General features: G+C 41.5%; 1 protein-coding gene and 1 non-coding gene across 3 annotated transcripts in view; one reads left to right on the top strand and one right to left on the bottom strand.

The window, feature by feature from the left end:
* Window positions 1-15991, top strand: part of KLF12 (Kruppel like factor 12) — a 440849-nt gene that overhangs the window by 397808 nt on the left and 27050 nt on the right. For both annotated transcript variants that reach the window (XM_029057478.2, XM_039911204.1), the window contains one exon: window positions 1413-1570. In XM_029057478.2, coding sequence (XP_028913311.2) covers window positions 1413-1570 — 158 coding nt within the window. The remainder of the gene's footprint in view (window positions 1-1412; window positions 1571-15991) is intronic.
* Window positions 12520-12657, bottom strand: LOC114809552. The gene has a single exon (XR_003757329.1). It is a non-coding gene; the product is annotated as a small nucleolar RNA SNORA7 (small nucleolar RNA).

Below are 15991 nucleotides of genomic sequence, written 5' to 3'. Positions count from 1 at the left end.
CACCATTAGATCTTTCATTCATTCTTTCATTCATTCATTCATTCAACCGTATTTATTGAGCACTTACTGTTGGCAGAACACTGTACTAAATGCTTGGAAAATACAGTTCGGCAACAGATAGACAATCCCTACCAAATAACGGGCTCACAGTCTAGAAGGGGGAGACAGGCAGCAAAACAAAATAAATAGACAGGCATCAATAGCATCAATAACAGTTCTGTAAGCACCACACCAAAATTCAGTAGAGCATTAGACATCCACTGTTGAATATGGCTGTGAAACTGGGTGAACTGGGGTCCACAACCAACTTCTAAAGCAGTTCCATCAGCTGTTCCCCCTTTAGACTGTGAGCTCATTGTGGGCAAGGACTGTGTCTTTTATATTGTTATATTGTACTCTCCCAACTGCTTAGTGCAATGCTCTGTACTCAATAATATGATAACATTATTAATTATAATTCATATTGTAATTAATACGATAAGAGTCCCCAATAAATATGATTGACTGACTGATACTACCTTTGTGTCATATTTGTCAACACTGTTGAAGAGAGGACATGAAATCCTGAGGTCCTGAAAAACACTAATAATAATAATGATGGAATTTGTTGGACGCTATGTGTCAACCACTGTTCTAAGCACTGGGACAGATACCGACTAATCAGGTAGGACACAGTCCCTGTCCCCAAAGGGGCTTGCAGTCTTAATCCCCATTTTACAGTTGAGGTAACTGAAGCCCAAAGAAGTTAAGTGTCTTAACCTTGGGTACACAGGAGACAAGTGGCAGATCCCGGAATAGAGCACAGGTCCTTCTGTCTCCCAGGCCTGTGCTCTATCCACTAGGCCAGGTACGGTCCTCTATCACTGAAGCAAAACTTGAGGCATTAAATCTTTACTGGCAACTGGAGCATGGAAGCAGAATCCTCAGCCAGTTCTGAATGCTGAACTAAAGCAAATAGACTGCAAACATAGAGGACAGAAGAAACACTTCAAAATGTATTAAGCAAAATTCTAGGAGTATTCAGAAAAAAATCTTTCTGCAAAAAATAATGCCATTTCAAAGCAGGAATTTGAAAGAGGGGAGTTACATAGTATCTTAGTTATTAGCAGAAGTTATTCCATTTATTTCATAGGAAGAACATTCCCAGGTTTTGGTTTCAGAAAACACAATAAATTTCTTAGGTTCCTGTTTAGGCTTGTGATTTCTTTTTAATGATCAGGTCGTGACATTTTTTGCATTCTCTACTTATAAGAGATTACTGTACTCTTTCCACAAGTACCACACTTTCAGCCTACCAGTTAGAATTTTCAAAGCATTAGAATGGATCCAAAATATACTTTCATGTTCATTTTACGCAGGGTAGTGCTTTCTATTCATTTTTCTTTCCCTATTCCTCTTTCTCTGTGTTGTAGTTCGATTTCACCATTCAGTATTGAGAGCACAAGGCGTCAGAGACGGTCTGAGTCCCCGGATTCCAGGAAACGGCGCATCCATAGATGTGACTTTGATGGCTGCAACAAGGTGTACACAAAAAGTTCTCATCTGAAGGCACACAGGAGGACACACACAGGTAAGGAGGCGATCTAAAACCGGGTGATGACCCACACGCGGAGATGGGTAAACTTCAGTGAAAAAACGTCAACCAACTTAGAGATTAAGCCACGCTGGACTTCTGAATGAATGATAGTTTTCACTAAGATGGATTTTACTTTCATGGAAAGCATTGCCAGGGCAAATAAAACGTTTTTTTTCTTCTGTTTCCTTGGGATGTTTAGAAGGATATAAAGGAGGAAAAGACTGCCTTGCTTTACACACAGTAAGCACTCAGTAAATATAGTTGAATGAATGTCTGCCTTTCTCCTTTGCTTCCCCTAGTTGGAAACTCTTGGTTCTCCACTATCTCCTTGTGGTACACTGCTATCTCTAGCTTCCGCAGAAATCTAATGGGACGTATCGCCAGTAGGAGTAGCTCGTATTTATCGAGCGCTTATTGTGTGCAGAGCACTACACTAAGCATTTTGGAGAGAACAATATAACAGACACATTCCCTTCCCACAACAGGTATTCAGTCTAGAGGGGGAGGCAGACATTAATATAAACAAATACTATACAGATATTTACATACGGGCACCCTCAGGATCACACCTGGAGAGTTCCCAGTACTCTACCAGTCTCGGCTACGGGAGGGAGAGTCAAGCAGAGGCCTACCCATTCCATCCTAGCAGTGGCTAGTGAGTGGAAGGCAATCTGCAGCAAGTCAAAACTCACTGTGCTGGGCAGCAGCGGCGTGGGAGAGAGTCTAGGGCGGAGACTCGAGTTGACTGCGTGGGAGAAGGCAATGATAAACCACTTCCATATTTTTACCAAGAAAACTCAATGGGTACGCTACCAGAATGATTGCAGATGGAGGTGGGGCGATCTGGGAGAGATGGGTCCATGGAGTCACTATGGGTCGGAGACGACAGCATAAGACAAGAAATGAGGGCATTAGAGAAGCGGGAGGGCTCTCCATCAGCCGAAGTCAAAGGGGGAATCCTGATGGAGTCTCTGTGATAGTCTTAGCAACACCGAGGCCTGCCATTCATTCATTGATTCACTCTTATTTCGTAAGCGCTTACCATATGCAGAGCACTGTACGAAGCGCTTGGGAAAATAGAGTAGAAAACAATAAAGAGGGACAATCCCCGCCCACAACATCCAGACTGTAAGCTCATTTTGGGAGGAGAATGTGTCTGCATAGTGTTATATTATACTCTACCAAGGGGTTAGTACAGGACTCTGCACACAGTAAGCATTCAATTAATGTGACTGAGTGAATGAGTGAATGCAAGTGAGACAATCAGTTCGTGGCACCATTTCCAAATGGGCAGCAGGCTGGCACAGTGGGGGTGGTTGCCGGGATTTGATGTCAGGTGAACTGGCAGGACTACAGGGAAGGGGGTTTAGGCACAAAATTAGTCCAGGTGGTGGCCCCGGGGCATGGGTGGTAGCCCAGGGCTAGTGCCCAGTGAACAGTAGGGGTGAAGAGGTTGAAAGCGCTTGCTGTGTGGCAGAAGCAATGCCTATTTTAACAGTTCCCTCTAGACCTTAAGGTCGCTGTGGGCTGGGAATGTGTCTATTATATTGTTCTATTGTGCTCTCCCATGTGCTTAGTACAGTGCTCCACACACAGCATTTGATAAATATGATTGGCTGACTTTTATTAATAATAATAATAATGGCACTTATTAAGTGCTTACTATGTGCAAAGCACTGTTCTAAGCACTGGGGTAGATTCAAGGTGATCAGGTTGTCCCACCTGGGGCTCACAGTCTTAATCCCCATTTTAGAGATGAGGTAACTGAGGCCCAGAGAAGTTGTGACTTGTCCAAAGTCACACAGCTGACAAGCGGCTGAGCCGGGATTTGAACCCATGACCTCTGACTCCCAAGCTTATGCTTTTTCCACTGAGGCACACTACCTATCTGATAAGTTAAAGGATGAGGATGCAGATGGTTCTGGACCAAGAGAGTATATCAGGGGCCTTCCCTCTAGTGTCTTGGGGTTCCACTGGAGTGCCATATGATGTCATTAAGTTGTGAAACAGGGAGATACATTTTTCTGTACTTTGGGGGTGTCAAATGCCTGCAGCTGGCCCTGTTTTTGGAATACCCTTGGATCACCCATTTCCAAGAGTCAATCAATCAATTGTATTTATTGAGAGCTTTTTGTGTGCAGAGCACTGTATGAAGCACTTGGGAGAATATAATAGAACAGAGTTGATGATGATGGCATTTGTTAAGTGCTTACTATGTGCAAAGCACTGTTCTAAGCACTGGGGGGGATACAAGGTGATCAGGTTGTCCCACGTGGGGCTCACAGTCTTCATCCCCATTTTACAGATGAGGTCACTAAGGCACAGAGTAGTCAAATGGCTTGCCCAAAATTACACAGCTGAGAAGGGGTGGAGCCTGGATTAGAACCCATGACCTCTCACTCCCAAGCCCAGGCTCTTTCCACTGAGCAACACTGCTTCCCTTAAGTTGGTAGACACATTCTCTGCCCATCTGGTGAAGTACAAACTCCTAGCACAAACCTGATTCATGAGCATCCACTCCAGTGCTTGGCACATAGTAAGTGCTTAACAAATACCATCATTATTATAATTAATACTATTTTTAACCTTGTTAAAATGCTCCATTTAACATAGTTTTTTTGAACCCATTGAAAAAAAAATGAATGGTATCTGTTAAGTGCTTACTACATGCCAAGCACTGTTCTAAGCACTGGAGTAGATACGAGATAATCAGGTAGTCCCACATGGGGTTCAAAGTCTTAATCCCCATTTTACAGATGAGGTAACTGAAGCACAGAGAAGTGAAGTGAGTTGCCTGAAGTCCCACAGCTGATAAGTGGCAGAGCCAGGATTAGAACCCATGACCTCTGACTCCCAATCCCAGGCTCTTTTCACTAAGCCATGCTGCCTCGCTAAGCCTAGTAAATATAATCCATATTCAGCTTTACTTGCTTGGAATCTCTATGTTCCCGAGGCAAATAGTTTATCCTATCAGTTAATCAATCAATAGAATTTGATGAGCACTGACTGTGCAGAGAACTCAATTTTAAGCCCTTGGGAGAGGGAAATTGAGATAGTAATCAGTTTGCCTGCCCTCAAGGACCTTACAATCTATCAGGGAGACAGAAATTAAAATAAATTACAGATGAGAAACATCTTGGCCTAGTGCGAAGACCACAAGCCTGAAGAGTCAGATCTCTGACTAGCTTTGCTAGTGGCCAGCTGTGAGACCATGACAAATCACTTAACTTCTCTGTACTTCAGTTTCCTCACCTGTAAAATGGGGATTCATTGCCTGACCTCCTTCCTAATTAAATGATGATTATGGTATATATTAAGCACTTACTATGTGCCAAGCACTGTTCTAAGCACTGGGGTAGATATAAGGTAATCAGGTTGTCCCACGTGGGGCTTACGGTCTTAATCCCCATTTTACAGATGAGGTGACTGAGGCACAGAGAAGTTAATTGGCTTGCCCAAGGTCACACAGCAGACATGTGGCAGAGCTGGGATTAGAACCCCTGTCCCCTGACTCTCAAGCCCGTGCTCATTCTGCTAAGCCATGTTGCTTCTCTACTTAAAATGTGAGACCCATATTGGACAGGGACTGTGTCTGATCTGATTAACTTGTACCTACCCCAGCACTTAGAACACATAATAGTAATAATAACATTGTTACTGTTATTATTAATAAAAGTGTTCACAGTAATAATAAGTAGAAGGAAGCTATGTCCTCAAATTCTACTGGGAGTGAGGAGTTCTACAGGGAGTGGGAAGTGAATATCAAGTGCTTACATGATGCAAAAGTACCAAAATGTGAATATCAGGGAAATAGAATGGGGACGGTATAGATTAATCAGGGAAGGCCTTCTGGCAGAGATATGATTTCAGAAGGGATTTGAAGATGAGTTGAGCTTGATAGGAAGTTCCAGGAAAGAAGGAAGGTGTGAGCCAAAGGTTGAAAATGAGAAGGAGGTTTAAAAAAAAGGGGAAAGCAAGGTTAGAGTGGAAGCAGAGATGGGACAGAGATGATTGAGTATTTTAAACCATATGAGCAAGAGTTTCTGCTTGATGCACAGAGGAATGGGAAGCTAATGGAGGACTTTCAACAGTAGGAAGATCTGTGGAAAATGATGTTTTAGAAAAATAATAATTATAATTATGGTACTTATTAAGCACTTACTGTATGCCAAGCACTCTTCTAAGCCCTGGGGTAGATACAATTTAATCATGTTGGATACTGTTCCTGTCCCACATGGGGCTCACACTCTTAATACTCATTTTACAGATGAGGTAACTGAGTCCCAGAGAATTTAAGTGACTTTCCCAAGATCACCCAGCAGACAAGTGCCGACTTGTTCATCCCAAGCGCTTAGTACAGTGCTCTGCACATAGTAAGCGCTCAATAAATACTATTGAATGAATGACAAGTGGCAGAAAGGGAATTAGAACCCAGGTCCTTCTGACTTCTAGGCCCGTGCTCTATCCACTAAGCCACGCTGCTTCTGTGAACCAGGCAGAAGAGTGAAATATAGGCTAGAGAGAAGAAAGGCTGGAGGTAGGGATGTCTGCAAGGAGGCTGATGAATTGAACCACTGAACCACTAGACAAAGAATCCCTATTTGAGAAGTCGAAACTCCTCCTTCAGACTGTAAACTCCTTGAGGGTTGGGATTGTGTTTACTACCTCTGTTGTATTGTACCCCTCAAACAGTTAATTCAGTGCCCTGCACACAGTAAGCACCCAATAAATGCTATTGATTATCAATCAAAAAAATCAATCATTTATTTGTCACTTACTATGTGCAGAACACTGTAGTAATCCTTGGGAAAGTAAAATATAGTAGAGTTGGTAGATACCATCCCTGCCCCTACAGAGCTTACAGTCTATAGGAAGAGACAGACATTGATTGAATCTGTTGCCGATTTGTAATCTGCTGCCAGTTTGTACATTCCAAGCGCTTAGTACAGTGCTCTGCACATAGTAAGCGCTCATTAAATACTATTGAATGAATGAATGAATGATTGATTGAGTGATTGAAAAAGCTACTGTCCAGAGAATTAGTTTAAGGGTAAGTGGTTAAAGGCTAAGACTCATGGATTTACAACACCTAACAGTGTAGAAATACTTTTTAGTGGTTTCTCTTCCCAGTGCCCCATCCCCTGCTTAATTCATGTTTGCTTTGCTCTCCCTCATGTTTCAGTTTAGTTTAACACCCCAATTTCTTCCCTTACTACTTTTTTTAAAAAAAAATGATTTTCTCTTATCCTCCATGCATCCTTTAGTCACTTCTTCTGGTCTCTTATATTTGAGGCAGGTAATGGAGGTTAGAACAAAGTAATACCATTTCATTCAATAGTATTTATTGAGCGCTTACTATGTGCAGAGCACTGTACTAAGCGCTTAGAATGAACAAGTCGGCAACAGATAGAGACAGTCCCTGCCATTTGACGGGCTTACAGTCTAATCACCTACTACCATCTACTACATCTACTACAATCTACCATTTCTGATGTTACAATGTCACCATACCACTCAAGTCAAAATTAAAACTTTGTAGATTTATAACCATACTTTGCACTCAAAGAAGATGCTACTTTTGATGAACTTCATCAAAGAATGTGTGTATGAGACTGAATAACAATAATAATAATAACGATGATGATAATAGTGGTATTTGGTAAGCACTTTCTATATACCAAGCACTGTAATAATAATGATAATTATAAGCATTGGAGTATATACAGTATAATCAGGTCCCAGATGGGACTTACAGTCAAAGTAAGAAAACAGGAATTGCATCCCCATTTTGCAGATGAGGTAACTGAGACTTAGAGAAGGTAAGTGATTTACCCAGGTCACACAGCAGACAAGTGACATAACCAGGATTAGAATCCAGGTTTTCTGGCTCCCAGGCCTGTGCTTTTCCCACTAGGGCATACTGCTGAAGGGACCAATGTAGTAGAACATATAGACCTGATTTGGATACAGTTATATAAAGGCATTAGGAACACCATCAAGACATGATCTCAAGATGAATCTGAAAACCATTTTGAAGGTCATACTATAGTGTTGCCGACAGGGTAAACCTGCCGTTCTGTAATACAGTTCCCTTTTCTGCAGTCACCAAACCATGTAGCTAGTTGGTGACAAGTTGTGGGACATAGAGGAGACAAGTGTCGAGGCCATAAAAATATTTTATCTGTAAAGACACCAGCAAATTAATACTTTGACTGAAAACCTCCCTCGGATACTATGGAATGCAATTTTTTTCTAAAAAAGACTTTATCTGACACCACTTTTCTCTGAAGAAAAAAATAGAAATCACCACACCTGTGTGCACCAATCTGGTTGGTCCTGAAATTTTTATTTGCAAACTTTTTAGATGCAGCTCTTTTTCTCCCTTCTCCTGTTTTTGTCAAGCACTTTCGTTGTGTCATGTACTCTACGACGTGCTGGGGTAGATACAAGCTAATTAGGTTGGACACAGTCTTACTTCCCACATGGTTGCTCACTGTCTTAATCCCCATTTTACAAATGAGGTAACTGAGATACTGAGGTGGCTTACCCAAGGTCACGCAGCAGACAGATAGCCCTTGCTTAAGCATAAGATGACTTCTGGGCAGTAAGCATATACTCGGTTTAGAAGAATACAGAAGTGGAGAAGAGGGAGTATTTTTTTTCCCCTCTGCCTTTTGGAATATATGAAAGGGAAAATCGGCAGAGCTGTATTGTTCAAAGTATCCCTCCATTTTAGAGTCTATAATAAAATTATGGAATATTAAATGATAGAAAAAATCAATTTTGGGTCATAATTGTTGGAATATAGTTCATAATTAGATCAGAAATAACAGTGAATATTATTGCAGTTGGATATATTTATGAAATTAATTGTCTTCCTGCAAACTTGAATGTACAATGTAATTTTGGACGAGGTAAGCAGAAACTTCAATTTACATAGGTTTTATTAAATAACTGCTAAGTTGTTCCCTTAGCTTCAGGCAAAGTGAGTCAGTTATTTGTGTATGATCAGTAGTAATTAATGTGTAGTTGGGGATTAGAACTGAATGAATTATGAAAGCCATGCACGCCATGTGAGGTGAAGAAACTCTCACAAGACCTTCCTTAGAGAAGATCATAGCCGACTGCCATTTATTTGTCAGACTGTGGAATGTTCTAGCAAAGGATCTCGCTATACATTTTCCGTATCTGATAGGCATTCTTGTTCAATTGGGCACAATTTCCAGTTAGCACTCTTAATGAGTTCCAAGAAATAGTGCGTTAGGCAAAAGAACACTAAATTAAACACGGTCCCTTAAGAAAAAATATAGAGTGAATCAATGTGTTCCCAATTTGCAAAAATAAAATAGATAAAACAATATTAAAATGATTTTAGGTGGCAAAAGCCAAATATATATAGATAGATAGATAATACTCTTTATTAACCCACACGACCAAATGACAATGTAAATATGTACCCATAGCAAAAGAGTAGTTGGGTTTTTTTATAGTATTTGTTAAGCGTCATAACAAATAACAGTGCCAGACACTGTTCTAAGAGCTGGGGTAGATAGAAAGTAATCAGGTTGGACACAATCCATGTCCCCAGTGGGGCTCACAGTCTTAATCCCCTTTTACAGATGAGGTAACTGAGGCACAAAGTGGTGATTGCCCTAGGTCACACAGAGGACCAGTGGCAGAGCTGGGATTAGAACCCAGGACCACATTAATCCAATCACTTAACCTATCCCACCTTGCTGACCTCCCAGCCACCTGTCTCTCCCCACCCCAGTCCATACTCCACTCTGGTGCCCAGATAGTTTTTTCTACAAAACTGTTCAGTCCACATTTCCCCACTCCTCAAGAACCTCCAGTGATTGCCCATCCACTTCTGCATCAAACAGAAACTCCTCATCGTTGGTTTTTAAAGCACTCTATTTCCTTGCTCCCTCCTGCCTTATCTTGCTGCTTTCCTACTATAACCTACTCTGCACACTTCTCTCCTCTAATGCTAACCTTCTCACTGGTGACTCTGTGCAAGTCACTTAACTTCTCTGGGTCTCAGTTACCTCTCTGTAAAATGTAGATTAAGACTGTGAGCCCCACGAGGGACAATCTACTTTCCCTGTATCTACTCCAGTGCTTTGAACAGTGCTTGGCACATAGTAAGTGCTTAACGTATACCTTCATTATCTTCTGGACTGTGAGCCCATTGTTGGGTAGGGATTGTCTGTATCTGTTGCCGAATTATACTTTCCAAGAGCTTAGTACAGTGCTCTGCACACAGTAAGCGCTCAATAAATACGATTGAATGAATGAATGTATGTCAATCTCATCTATTTGCTCATTTTAATAGTATTTGTTAAGTGCTTACTATGTGCGAGGCACTGTACTAAGCATTGGTGCACAGTCAATCTCTTGCTCACATCCTGCCTCTGGCCTGGAATGTCATCCCTCCTCAAATCCGAAATACAATTACTCTCACCACCTTCAAAGCCTTATTGAAGGAACATCTCCAAGATGCCTTCCCTAAGCACTGTTTTCCTTTTCTTCAACTCCCTTCTGCATCACCCTGACTTTCTCCCTGTATTTTTTCCCCTTCCCAGCCCCACAGTGCTTATGAGAAGCAGCGTGGCGCAGTGGAAAGAGCACGGGCTTTGGAGTCAGGGCTCGTGAGTTCAAATCCCAGCTCTGCCACTTGTCAGCTGTGTGACTGTGGGCAAGTCACTTAACTTCTCTGTACCTCAGTTCCCTCATCTGTAAAATGGGGATTAAGACTGTGAGCCCCACGTGGGATAACCTGATTCCCCTGTGTCTACCCCAGTGCTTAGAACAGTGCTCTGCACATAGTAAGCGCTTAACAAATACCAACATTATTATTATTATTATGTACATATCTGAACACTGCTCTTTACACAGTAAGCATTCAATAAATAAAATTGAATGAATGAATATCTGTAATATACATATTTATATTAATATCTGTCTCCCACACTAGACTGTAAGCTCGTGTGGGCAGGGAATTTGTCTGTTATATTGATTTATTGTACTCTTCACAGTAAGCGCTCAAAAAGTACGATAGACTGACTTGACCAATTGACCCGGCCATGCTTAGTTTTGTATAAAAGTGATAGTTCTCACCAAAGTTTTGCCTGACTTGATTCGATGCTCACCTGTTCAGCTAAGTGCTCAATAAATACTATTGAATAATTGATTGACCTATCTAGTTTAGTGCCCAGCCTTAGATTCTTTAAATATTTCCTGTGGGTAGCTTCTCATGGCTAAATGCCAGTCTCTATTTCCCTGCTGCTTCCTGGAAAGGAGCTACTCTACTGCATCATTGGAGATTTACTTTGAGGTTAGGGTATGTTATACTCTCTATTTGCACAGCAATGAACTTCCATGCAAAACTCAGCAGCTGTGTGTTGGTAGTTTGCTTTGAGTCCATGTATGCCCAGCATGGAATGCATGAGAACCAGCGTGCTCTAGTGTAAAGAGCACAGGCCCTGGACTCGGAAGGGTCTGAGTTCTAATCTTCTTGGTGACTTTAGGAAAGTCACTTAACTTCCCTTTGCCTCAATTACCTTGTCTGTAAAATGGCGATTAAGACTGTGAACCCCATGTGGGACATGGACTGTGTCCATCCAGATTACCTTGATTTCAGGCCAATGCTTAGTACAGTGCCTGGAACTTAGTAAGTGCTTAAAAAATGCCATTAAAAAATGTACCATACTCATAGTGCATACGCAGCAAAGCCAGAGCCCTATCACCAAGTGCAAAAACCCTGTAAGAAACATTAGGATAACGTTCAGTAGTGCTGACAGGGAAAAGTACGAGGCTAGAGGAATTGCTGTATTTGAAAACTTAGTTCATTTTAGTGAGTAAGAATGTGGAATTAAAATAAAATGGTAGTTAATTTGTAGAAATAGTCACCTTGTCCACAAGTCATGACAACAATGCCAGAATCCCTTACCCTCCTTTTCTGTAAAAGTAGTTCAATCGATCGATCAGTGAGTTATGATTATTGAGTGCTTTTGGTGTGCAAAACACTGTACTAAGCACTTAGGAGAAGGCAATACAGTTGGTAGATACTACCCTTGCGCATAAGGAGTTTGCAGTTGAGTGAGGACTTTTATTGTGTGACATAAGTCATGAAAAAGAGTGGGGCTGTGTAGTATTAGTAGTCGTAGTAGGAAGAGGAGTAGATGTAATAGCAGTAGTCATAACAGCTAGCAACATAGTGTAGTGATAATGAGGTTTTGCCTTGTCTTATGTCGTCGAGTCATCTCTGACCCATAGCGACGCCATGGACACATCTCTCCTCACGTCCGACAAATTAACTCTCCTCCCCTCTTCAAAGCCCTATTGAGAGCTCATCTCCTCCAAGAGGCCTTCCCAGACTGAGCCGCCCCCTTTTCCCTCTGCTCCCTCTGCTCCTCCCCTGCCCCTCCCCTCAGCTAAGCCCCCTTTCCCTCTGCTACCCCTCCACCTCACCCCACCCTCTGCTCCTCCCCCTCCCCCCTTCCTCTCCGCTCAGCACTGTGCTCATTTGTATATATTATTTATCACCCTATTTATTTTGTTAATGAGGTGTACATCTCCTTGATTCTATTTATCTTGATGATGTTGTCTTGTTTTTGTTTTGTTCTGTTTTGCTTTGCAGTCTGTCTCCCCCGTTTAGACTGTGGGCAGAGATTGTCTCTATCTGTTGCCCAATTGTACATTCCAAGCACTTAGTACAGTGTTCTGCACACAGTAAGCGCTCAATAAATACTATTGAATGAATGAATCTTTCCCAGAATGCCCCACCTCTATCTGCAATCGTTCTGGTAATAGATCCATAGAGTTTTCTTGGTAAAAATCCGGAAGTGGCTTACCATTGCCTCCTCCTGTGGTGTCAACTTGAGTCTCTGCCTCTGACTCTCTTCCGTGCTGATGCTGCTGCCCAGAATGGGTGAGGTTTGATTTGTAGCAGATTGCCTGCCACTCGCTAGCCACTAGCCAAGCTAGGAATGGAATGGGTATGCATCTGCTTGACTCTCCCTCCTGTAGTCGAGACTGGTAGAGTACTGGAAACTCTCCAGGTATGACCCTGAGAGGGAGAGTCAGAGGACCTGGGTTCTAATACTGGCTCCAACACTTGCCTGGTACGTGACCTCGCGCAAGTCACTTAACCCCTCTGTGCCTCAGTTGCCTTATCTGTAAAATGAGGATTCTATCCCTGTTCTCCCTCCTACTTGACTATGAGTCCTATTTGGGGCAGGGACTGTGTCTAACATGATCACGTAGTATCGACCGCAGTGCTTAGAACAGTGTATGATGCACAGTAAGCGTTTACCAAATGTCATCATTATTTTTATTAGTATTAGTCGCAGTAGTTTTATTAAGAACTTACTTTGTGCAGAGCATCCTAATCGCCATTGAAGGGTATCAGAAACATTTTGGGAACAACAAAATTACTACCTAGAGGTCCAGGGATGGATTATTCCTATTTGGCTAAAACACTCAATTTGAGCAAACTCCTTTAAACTTCTTCCTAGGCGTAAGGTATACTATGAATGTTACGCAGTTGAATTTTCAAAATTCAGTGATTGAGCTTAAGAGGTCAGACAGTTCTTTGAACTTCTACCATGTCGAAGGGATAAGATTGGGACGTTCATGATCTCATTTAAATATGTTAAACCTTAACCTTGTGGACATGATCTGTTGAAATCAGATCCAAACTTCGAAGTCTGTGTATTCCAGCAGATGGTGTAGTAGAACAAGAGATGCGTCCTAGGGAAAGTAGCTGTTTCAAATCCGACAAAGCGGGGCCATCTAGCGGGAAGAAGGGCAGCATCCTGAAACATCGTACAGTTTCTCACAGTTAAGAATGATTGGGAATAAAAGCAGAAACATGCTTTTTATGAAAATATAACTCACTGCTAAGAATTCATGTTCAGAATTACCATCTCCAACAAATACTCCTAGCGTGAAGTGTTTGAACAATAGGAAGAAGGCCCCAGTGTGCTCTGTTTCACAACCCTGACAAAAAACTCATTGATTCAGTTCTGTCACTGCCTGTCACATCTCCTAGGAATTTTGAGTGAATCATCATCATCAATGGTATTCATTTATTGTGTGCTTATTATGCACAGAGCACTGAACTAAGCACTTGGGAGAGTCCGCTACAACAGAGTTAGTAGACGCGTTCCCTGCCCACAACGAGCAGGTTTATCAGGTAGGACTCGGGGACTGAATTAGGGACTAAAACATTGAGAGTTATTTTCGTTGTTACTCTAACAGTACAATTATTCTTAAATAAGATTTGGGTTGCTAATTCTCTTGTAATTATTTTGAAATCATTGTAAAAGTACCTGAAAGTAAGATGTTATGGTTAAAATAATAACAAACTTATTTCTAATAAAACTTTATATTAATCAGGTTCAAGAACTCCAGTGTAAATGGTTGATTTTTAAAGTATCAATCATCATATTGCAAAGAATAGTTGTTGAAAAGTAAATTAGTGATTATCTGAAGGAAGCAAATTACTAAATTTAGTCATATCTACTACTATAGTAAGTTGAGTATTATTTACGTTATGCAATAAGAATTTATTTGCATGAAGTTACTATCAGATTATAATTACATGAGTCGAATATAGTTGCCTAGGTATTATTGAAATACATTATTTTTAAAAGTTGTCCTTCACACTCAGAGAAGGTATCGCAGAAATGAAGTTGAAGTTCATTAATGTTTACCATTGAAGTTCGCCCTTCTTTGAACTGGCATCTTTGGTGTTTGCTGTCCTGAGCATGTTTTCACTTTTGCGTTCTCATCTAACCTTTCTTCAAAAAGACTCTCCTTGAAAAGAGCCATTCAATTTTGATTGCAGGATTACAGACTGTAGTATGATAATACTATGATATGTAGTTTATTATAATTTATTAGATTCGAGGTCATTTCTAAGCTTCTTCCCAATTATTGAAGCTTCTTCTATATTCTAAAATTTATCCAACAAATATCACCAAGGCCTTGTATGATGTACAGTTTAAACTTGTGTGTACTGCAAGTGGTTGGGAAATAGCGTGGAAGGAACATTAGTATTAATAATATTAATTTTAATAACTGTTACAGTTCACTATATGCCAAGGACTGGGCTAAGTGTGGGATAGATGCAATAACATCACAGTCTAAAGAGGAGGGGGAGCAGGTATTTACACATGAGGAAACTGAGGCACAGGAAAATTAAGTGACTTGTCCAAAGTAACACAATTGACAAGGGGCAAATCAGGATTAGAACCCAGGTCTCCTGACAACCATTCCCAGGCTCTTCCCACCAGTTCTTGATAAGCACTTGATAATCACCTCTCCCTCAGCCCCACTGCACTCATATATATAACCTTGAAGCAGCGTGGCTTAGTGGAAAGAGCCCGGGCTTGGGACTCAGAGGTCATGGGTTCGAATACCAGCTCTGCACTTGTCAGCTGTGTGACTGTGGGCAAGTCACTTAACGTCTCTGTGCCTCAGTTACCTCATCTGTAAAATGAGGATGAAAACTGTGAGCCTCACGTGGGATAACCTGATGACCCTGTAATAATAATAATAATAATAATGTTGGTATTTGTTAAGCGCTTACTATGTGCCGAGCACTGTTCTAAGCGCTGGGGTAGACATAGGGGAATCAGGTTGTCCCACATGGGGCTCACAGTCTTAATCCCCATTTTACAGATGAGGGAACTGAGGCACAGAGAAGTTAAGTGACTTGCCTACAGTCACACAGCCGACAAGTGGCAGAGCTGGGATTCGAACTCATGAGCCCTGACTCCAAAGCCCGTGCTCTTTCCACTGAGCCACGCTGCTTCTCTGTATCTACCCCAGCACTTAGAACAGTGCTCTGCACATAGTAAGTGCTTAGAAAATACCATTATTATTATTATTATCCTTGATATATTTAATATCTGCCTCTAAAGTGTAAGTTTGTTTTGTGCAGGGAATGTAACTAGCAAACACTGCTCTACTCTCCCAAGTGCTTAGTGCAGTCCTCTACACATAATAAGCACTCAAGTAAAACGATTGATTGATTGATTGGTCACACTGCTTCTCAGTGAAGAATGGAAGAGAGAGAAAGAGACAGACAGAGACAGAGAGAGACAGAGATAGACTGAGAGAGAGAGAGAGAGAGAGAGAGAGAGAGAGAGAGAGGTGAAGCAGCAAGACCAAGTGAAAAGAGCCCAGTGCCTGGCTTCTAATCCTGGCTCCACCACAAGTCTGCTGTGTGACCTTGGGAAAGTCACTTAACTTCTCTGTGCCTCAAATTCCTCAACTGTAAAGATCACAGTTAAATCCTACCCCTTCATAGTTAAGAATATGAAGCTCAGGTGGGGACTAGGATTGTGTCTGTCTTGATTATCTTGTATTAATTCCAACATGTAGTACAGAGCTTTGACACATAAT

The sequence above is a fragment of the Ornithorhynchus anatinus genome, chromosome 2 (assembly GCF_004115215.2).
Source record: "Ornithorhynchus anatinus isolate Pmale09 chromosome 2, mOrnAna1.pri.v4, whole genome shotgun sequence".
NCBI classification, from domain to species: domain Eukaryota; kingdom Metazoa; phylum Chordata; class Mammalia; order Monotremata; family Ornithorhynchidae; genus Ornithorhynchus; species Ornithorhynchus anatinus.
Note: the sequence above shows the minus strand (reverse complement) of the source record. Positions and strands in the feature narration are given on the sequence as shown.